The sequence below is a fragment of the Crocodylus porosus genome, unplaced genomic scaffold (assembly GCF_001723895.1).
Source record: "Crocodylus porosus isolate Cpor-Errol unplaced genomic scaffold, CroPor_comp1, whole genome shotgun sequence".
Lineage (NCBI taxonomy): Eukaryota > Metazoa > Chordata > Crocodylia > Crocodylidae > Crocodylus > Crocodylus porosus.
In genome coordinates, this window is record NW_017728948.1 from 53,060,290 (window position 1) to 53,068,845 (window position 8,556).

Here is an 8,556-nt window from a genome sequence, read left to right on the forward strand (position 1 = left end):
TCCTAAAAAATTTAGAAAATTAATATTTATCTGCCCCTGGCTGCCTGTCGTGCGGCCCTCAATGGCTTGCCAAAACTCAGTATGCAGGCCCTCTGCCCAAAATAATTGCCTTCCCGTGATCTAATGTGTAGGTTTGCACCAGTGGAGATTTTTGGGACTAATACTGATAACTGATTTTTAAGAAGGCATATTGGCCTGTACCAATCCGACTTCTGATACACAGCCCTGCAGCTTGAAGAGCTGCATCCAGCTGATAAGTCTGTTGTGGAAGGGGAGGCGGAAGGGAAGGCAGGGGGCAGATCAAGGCCCCTGCAGTGAGGGAGTGGGGCTGAGGGTAGGGCCTGTACTGTTCAGCCAGGGCGGGGCATGGGATAGAGCCGTACCTCATCCGGGGGTGCCCCTGGATCTGCGCAGGCAGGGTGAGCTGCTGCTGTAGGCTGGGACTGTGGCTGCATGGGTTGGGGTTAGGCTGGGGCTGCACTTGGGGTGGGTGATGGTGGCGGTGGGGGAGCCATGGTGAATTTTGGAGTGACTGCAGCCCCCTCCCTTAGCCCCCCTCCCAGTGCCACTTCCTCACCCCAAGCACAGCCTGGTCCAGCCTCCACTGGGGAAAAACCTAGTGCCACCCTGGCCCCAGCCCGTAGCTGTAGCCTGCCCTGCCCTGCCCCACACAGATCTGGGGGCACAACCCCTTCCCCTGTGCCCTGCCCTTGCTGGGCAGCACCTGCCTCAGCTACTGCCCTACCCCCAGCCCCACTCTTCCCTCACTGCAGGGGCTTTGATCTGCCTCCCCTCCCCTCCATGGCTCTTTGTTCCTTCTTCCCCTTCTACTACAACAGGCTTAACAGCTGCACGCAGCTCTTCAAGTTTGAAGAAGGGCTATGTATCAGAAATTGGATTGGGATCGGCCGATATGCCTCTTTAAAAATTGGCTATCAGTTTCAGCCCCCAAAATCTGTATTGGTGCACCCCCTACTTAATGATTATGTCCTTTGCAGGTAGTGTAAGGGATCAAGGCTGGAGTGCAACCATAAGACTACCATACACTTGGCTCTAGCTTTTTGCAGATTCCTTGAAATCCACCAGATTTAGGGGAGGTACTCAAACCTCTTGTACTGTATAGCACAGAATAGCAAACTACCTACCCACCTTCCAGGATAGTGTTGTGAAATCTTTGAGGAAATCCTCTGATTTCCTCCAGTGTCTTAACATAGATGATTTGGGGTTTTATTTTATGTGTTAGCGAAGTTCTTTTATTATGGCTCTGTCTTTAAAGAGAACAAAGCTAATACAAGGTACTGTTTACAAAGGCCTGAGGAGTTTGTGTTTTTGGATTATTGTGGTTTTTAATTACTATTTTTTTATTAATGTAGGGAATATTTTATACAGGCTGTTCAGTACAGTATAATTTCTGTAAAAGAGAAAATTATAATTGATGGAGGTACAAGGTTTCAATATAACCTTTACGAAGATTGAGATGTTGCATAAGGCTTTCATTACAGAGTTGCTTAAAACCAAACTGATCCAATAGTTTTCTTACACTCTGGTTGACTTTCAGAAAAAATCAGCACATAAGTAAATATGTTGAATGAGATGAAGATAATTAATTCAAGCTCTCTAGGAAGCAGTAAAACTTATCAAAGATGATTGAAAGTTGAATTAAGCTCTTTCTGCATATTGTCCTTTTCAGCCTTTCTATATTTTACCTATTTAAATTGGCTGCCATTGCAAGAAGTACATCATGAAAATGTGAAATTGATTCAGCAGAATATTTATAGAACGAGCCATTGAAGCTCACCTGCTTTTTATACATGTGTAAGGAAAAAAAAAAGAGATTCACTTATTTAACAGGAAGAGTATGAGGAAAGTTTCATTCATAGATTTGCTTGTTGCCAAGCATTTGGGCATGGAGTTTGATTTCTTTGCCAATTTTGTTGAATTTTCTTGGAATTAAAGCAGTGTGTTGAAATGGGGAGAAAAAACAATGAAGACTAAACAGAGTGGATATTGTAGTATAGAGCATCTCTTCAAGCATCTTTTGAAAGTGTTTTTTCTTGAAATATCAGCTACATCTTGAAATAGAAATTATAAAGATAGGACAGAATAGTTTATATGTAACAGAGAACATTTGTTTTGGTGTGTGTTAGAAACAAATGTTAAAAATTGTGAGTATTATATATTAATATGATTTTTAACATGACTATTACAATAAATAATATAGATGTATATATGACTTCTGTGTTGAATGCAATTGGTAATTAAATTGCTCTTTTAAATTAATGCTTAAAAAGGAGAATTTAAGCATGTCCTCTTTTAACATAGTTTGTTTTGTCAGTTGTAAAAATTGTGACGAATAAAATTAGGTATTATGCTCATGAATCAAGACAGTAGTAAAACAGGACCCTAATGCCGATTTACTGTTCAACAGTGGACATTCATCCGGTTATGACGGTCGCTCTGCTCGTGCATTTCCATATGGTAATGGTGAGTATGTTGATCAGACTTGACGATTTTACTTAAGCTTTTTCAAAAATTGTTCAAAATAGTTGTAGTCTGATTTTAGTTAGGCCCCTTTTATGCTTGCACATGTAGAACTCATGCAGGCACAACTTGATCTAATGTGAGATCGATACAATCATGCCATATGCAATTGTGCAGATTGTGCATTAAATCCCATTACACCTTATTGCCAATGTAGTGGGAGCCCAATCCTGGGCTCCCCTGCATCTGGAAGAAGCAGGCTCCCACATCTGAGAGCCCCCTTTGCCAAGAGGGCTCCCAGGTGCAAGCCCCACACACAGCCAGGGCTGAGTCGTGCACCTGACAGGGCTCTTGGTCCCAGCTGTGCCACATCAGGTGTGGGACTCACACTCCCAGCTGTGTGTGTAGGCTCAGGGATTTCATGCATCTCTGAGCCTTGGGGATCATGGCTGCCTTGGTCTCCTGGGCTCTGGGGTTTTGTGCACCCAAACCCTTGGGGATCGCAGCTGCCTCAGTTCTCCAACCCTGGGTTTCAGCTGACCAGGCTTCTAGCCGCATGGAGAGACCCTGTTTCACATGCAAATTAAAGCTTGATAGCAACCAACTATAAAGGTACTACACATTTTTTATGTCTAACTCTTATAGCTGGTTGGAGCTTTTTATCATGTGATAAGTACTTTGCACATGTAACTGGTTTTAACGTAATTGCATAATTAAGCAGTTAATTGCATGATACCTGTGATGTGTAGAGGGGGCCCTAAAAATCTAAACCAGTCTTTTCACTGTTTACAATTTTCTCATAAAACTAAAGGTTGTATATTATTTTAATCCACTAACTAGGAGCTTAGATTGGCTCCCCTGGTGATCATATGGTGGATATTTACTTACGTTCCTTTTATTTTAAAAAGTTAAAATAGATTCTTTAATGTCTTCGATACAAATGTAATTAAACGGTGATAGATGCAGTGTTTGCCTAAAAGACTGCATGTTCTCTAGCTAGGTTTTGCACAGCAGATAAACAGATTCTTTATATTACAGATATCGTCAAAATAAGCTTTGTTTACAGAACAGATTTAATGATGGAAGTCTGAAAGATGCATCTCTGCTGGTTGTTTTCCTGTTTGTTTTGTGTATTGAAAAAAGTCCTTGAATCAGCTTGCTGTTCCCACAGTGTAAGAGGGTTGTAGCGCAAAGGATAATCCTTTATGGCTGTCACTTATATTCCATATGTGTGCTTCCTTTCAAGGCCAAGTCTATTTTAATATTACCCAAAAACTACATTTAAAGAAAATTGACATTGAACAGAGAACTTAGTGCTGGCATTTTCTAACTTCTGAGTGCTTCAGTTTGAAACTTCAGCATATTTTAATCTGTAGTTTTCTAACTTTATAAAGAAAAAAAGTGAAACGACGAATTCCATCATCCATGCAGGGAGACTGGACCTGGTCCCTTCCAGCACTTAACAAGCTATGAATCAACACCCACATCATTTAAAAGAAGTATTAGAATCTGTAGATCAGTAGTTCTCAAAATTTTGGACTCAGGCATCCCTTTGGAAAATGCCAGTACTCAGCTTTCATTTTTCACTCATTTTTAGGAATCCGTAGTGACAAAAATATTGACTTTTGTGGTCTTTCTGAGTTCTTTGTAACAGAAGAATTGCTATATTATTGTTCTGTAGTCAAAAAGCAAGTGAAAAAGGCTAAGTATAGGCAGTAAAAAAAGCCTGAGGCAGAATCAATATAATCCAGGGACGGCCAATTATTCTGGGCAGAGGGCCACTTAGTTTTGGTAAGCCATCGAGGGGTGCGTGACAGGCAGCCAGGGGCAGATAAATATTAATTTTCTAAATTTTTTAGGGGGCCCGCAGGCTGGGTAGAATGGCCTGGCGGGCCACATTTTGCCCACCCCGATCTAATCTATGCAGGTTTCTCTAAGACAGTGGTTCCCAGACTGTGGGTTGCAACATCAGCCAATGGGGTCATGATAAACAGGGATCCAGGTTTTTTATATGCTGCAGGAAAACATGGATTTTCTCCTTTAAAACAGAAGAACATGGGAAAACACAGGTTTTCTCTTGCAGGGTGGCAGAGTTCCAACCTGCATGGGGCTGGGAGAAGCAGGGAGGGCAGTGGGAGGCAGAAGTCACCATGTGCATGTGCACATGCATGTGGCAGCTAAGCAGTGATGGAGAGCAGCTTCCACAGCTCCCTCCAGGTAAGTCTACGGGGGCAGAGGAGGTAGGGGGCACAGGCAGTGTGTTGCGGGGGGGCAGGCAACACAATGGGGGCCCCCAGACAATATACTAGAGGGTGGCAGAGGGGCCAAGGCAACCTGGTGGGGCAGGGCATGTGCCTCCCAAGACTTCTGTGCCCACAGATGAGTGTGGGGCTACAGTTGGGCTGGACCAGGTCCAGGCAGAAGCCGCATCCGCAGCCCAGAGGGCAGGACCCAGTGCAGGAGGGAGCACCACACCATCATGGCTACCAGGGTGAGTCACGGCAGTGACAGTGGCATGGAGTTGTGTCCCTGCTGTTGCTGGATGTGCAGGGGTCACCTCAGCTCTGCGGCCATAGCAGTGCGGCACTCCTTTCTGCACTGGTCCTGCCGCCTGGATCGCAGAGTCTGGAGGGAGCACAGCAGGGTGGGTAGCCCCAAGCCCACAGTGGGCAACCCACATCCTCCCTCACCCCATAAGCTCTCTCCAGCTGTACTGCCTACATAGGACGGGATGTGGGGGGAGCTGGGCTCTGTGCTCTGCTCCAGATGCAGCAGCCTCTGCCTCCTGCAGGGAGCAACTGGGGTGACCAGGAGGTTGCGGACCCTGGTCCTGGGACGCCAGCAGGTCTGGGAGGCTGTGGGAGAGGAGTGAGGGCGGGGCCAGGGTGTTGTGGGTGGAGAGCGAGGGGTCACGCTGAGGAAATGGGGTTATGCTGAGTTTGGGAGCCACTGCTCTAAAGGATTTTAAACTTTTTGCATCATTGTACCCCCTGGTGGCTGGACACGGATCAGTGTATCCCTGGCCACCAAGCAAAGGGGTGGCACACAGCCAAATGTGGAGTGGCAGCAGCTGTTATATGCAAGCTTCCCCTGCATCCAGCCAGGTGGGCAGCAGCAGCGTGAGATGCTGCATGGCGGCACTCTGTTCCCGCCTATATGCGTGCACTCCCTAGTGCTGTCTCGGGTACCCCCATAACTTAATAACCCACGTAACTTAATTCCACGTCAGATATGCAGCAGGAAAAATTTGAACCAAAGGATTAAAGTTTGGCAAAGTTATAAGCAACTAAAAACAGTTTTATGTTGGACAGCTTTTTCTCTATACCTGTACTGCTTCTAAAATATATATGCACAAGAATAAACTTCCTCTTGACAGAACTCATAATGTCAACTGGTAGGCTTTATTTATTTATTGGTTACAAAAGTTAACCTATATCTATCCACTTTTGCTTCTACTTAGAAGTCTGTTACTTGCCTTCAGGCGACTACTAATATCACACTGAACACACAAGATTCTCATAGTGATAATCATTCCAGCAGTGAATATTTATCATTTCTTAGGCATAGTAAAAGCCAGAACACAGTCTCCATGTGTGGTTGTGGTCATCAAGAAGCAAGTGAGAAAAATCTAATGGAAAGTTAGAGGGGTATCTAATTGTGGATGGGCAGACCAGAATTGTAGTTTCAGGTAACAGATAACAGATGTTGGTCAAAGTTACTTTTGTAATAGAAGACAGATGTGAGCTGATAAGTGCTTGTGTCCAAGTATTTGTAACTGTCTTTTCAGTGTTAAATAATCTAGTTTCTAGATATTTTCCCCTCTGTTATTCATTTTAATATGCATTGCAATCACCAGTGAACCTCCAGTGAAGTCAAGCTGAAAATGACACTGGCATGGAACTTGTGAATATTGTCCATTAGGTCAATTGAAAGAGTTAATTAGGGAACATCTTTCTCTCTCCTTTCAGGCACATGGTTTTCTCTGGCATGTATTAAGATTCAATTTCTGTTTTATTGTTTTGGAGAAGAAGAATCTATTGGCAGATTATAACCCATAAATCCATCACTTGATTGCTTTACACAAAAGTTTTATTTCTGAAAGAGAAACTATTTTAACTCTTTCTAAAAATGTCAGATGTGTATGGATGTCTGCTTCATTTGTATGAAATGTTATGATTTGAGAGTAAATGAGCGATTTGATTCTACATCCCATTAAATGAAAGTACCTATTTTTTCAATGGTTTTTAATAAACTAGGCCTGTTAAAATGTGTAAGCAAAAACTGCATCTGATAAATATTCTTAAGTTTTTTTTTATAGTATATGTTCTGTTTGTGTTTATTAAATGTCTAAAATGTGCTGTAAGTTTTCATTGGGTATAACTCCAGTATTTTAAAAAAGGAACTCATTTTTTAAAATAATGCGTCTTGGACACTGTCTTTATTTAATAAATAGCCCTCCTAGGCAAAACCCTGGTAATTGATAATTTTCGAGAGGTAGTTAGCCATGTTAGTTTGAAGTCAGGAAGAAGGCAGGGTAGATTTGCACCTCATAGACCAGTGGTTCTCAACCGTCTTTGACTTGAGGCAACCCTTGATAGTTGCAAGGCACCACTCGGAAAACGCCAGCTCTTAATTTTCACTCATTTTTTGACGGCAGAAAAATAATAGAGCAATTCTTCTGTTGCAGAGAACTCAGACCACAAAGGGCCAGGATGTTTTTAACACTATTTTACACACTATGGATTCCTTTTGAAATCTCTCTTTTATCTTGTGAATCAAGTTTGCACACCTAACTGTTAAGATTGTATGGCACTGGTGTAGTACAAAGCAAACAGCCTTATTTAGCATCAGCCTCTGTTTTGAATTAAGGGGACTGTAGTTTGAGTGGCTTCACTGATTATAGTAATATCAGTATGCACTACCTAGAATATGATTAAGGGTGAGGGCTTGTCCATATTTGGAGGTATACTAAAATGGGAATAAGTATGGATTTATGATTGTGAATTAAGCTATATTTGGGGGGATCTGTTGTGAAATACTGTATTTACTTAAATGTAAAACAGCTCAGAATTTAACAGTTGTCTTGTATTACATATAATTAGTTTCTGTGTATGAAAAATGTATAAATGTATTATGATTTTCCAGAGGTATAGGTTGTAGTCATGTTGGTCTAAGGACATAGGCAGACAAGGTTCTTTGGGTAAATCTGGTATCTTTTATTAGGCTAACTAAAAAGTTGGAAAAATTCTTCTTAGCAAGCTTTCAGATATAAATACCTTGAGTCAGGCTGAGGAAATATCTGCGGTTGGTGTGTGCTCTTCCTGGATGGAGTTGATGGAAGAGCACACACGAACTGCAGATGCTTCCTCAGCCTGGTGAATGGTATTTATACTCAAAAGCTTGATGAGAAGAATTTGTCCAACTATTTGAGTTGGTCTAATAAAAGATATAATTTTACAGGTATAGAATCTAATTATTGAAGATTTGCCACAAATTTTGTTTCCTTCCCACTGCTACAGCAGGGAAAATAAGTCTGGGGGGGTTAGGTGTCCCTTTGTCCTCTGCCCCTACAACTTCTTCCCACTATAGCACCTCCCCTCCTTTACTGTCAGACCCTGCTCTCCCTAAGCACATGGAAGTGAGGGGCAAATTTGAAAAAACTGACTTTGAAATAAATATGCCTGTAGTAATTTAGCTCCTCTAGAGTTGATACATGATACCAGGAAATAATACTGGGGTCACACGACCCCGGGAAGATGTTCATCCAACCTCCTCTTAAAAACCCCCAGGGTAGGAGCCAGCACCACTTCTCTTGGAAGTTGGTTCCAGATCCTAGCTGCCTTGACCACGAAGTAGTGCTTCCTGATATCTAGCCTAAACCTGCCCTCTGCCAGCTTGTGACCGTTATTCCTGGCAGTGCACAGGGGAATAGTGATTCCCCCAATGCCTGCTGTTCCCCCCTGACTAATTTATAACAGGCCACTAGATCCTCCCTCAGCCTTCTCTTTTGGAGGCTGAACAGGTTCAGGTCCCGTAGCCTCTCCTCATAGGGCCTGCCCTGCTGTCCCCTGATCA

At 42.9% G+C, this 8,556-nt stretch overlaps 1 protein-coding gene across 1 annotated transcript in view; it reads left to right on the forward strand.

The window, feature by feature from the left end:
- Positions 1-8,556, forward strand: part of FIP1L1 (factor interacting with PAPOLA and CPSF1) — a 77,641-nt gene that overhangs the window by 52,935 nt on the left and 16,150 nt on the right. Inside the window, exon 17 of the mRNA XM_019552617.1 lies at positions 2,429-2,484. Within this exon, the coding sequence (XP_019408162.1) occupies positions 2,429-2,484 (56 nt within the window). The remainder of the gene's footprint in view (positions 1-2,428; positions 2,485-8,556) is intronic.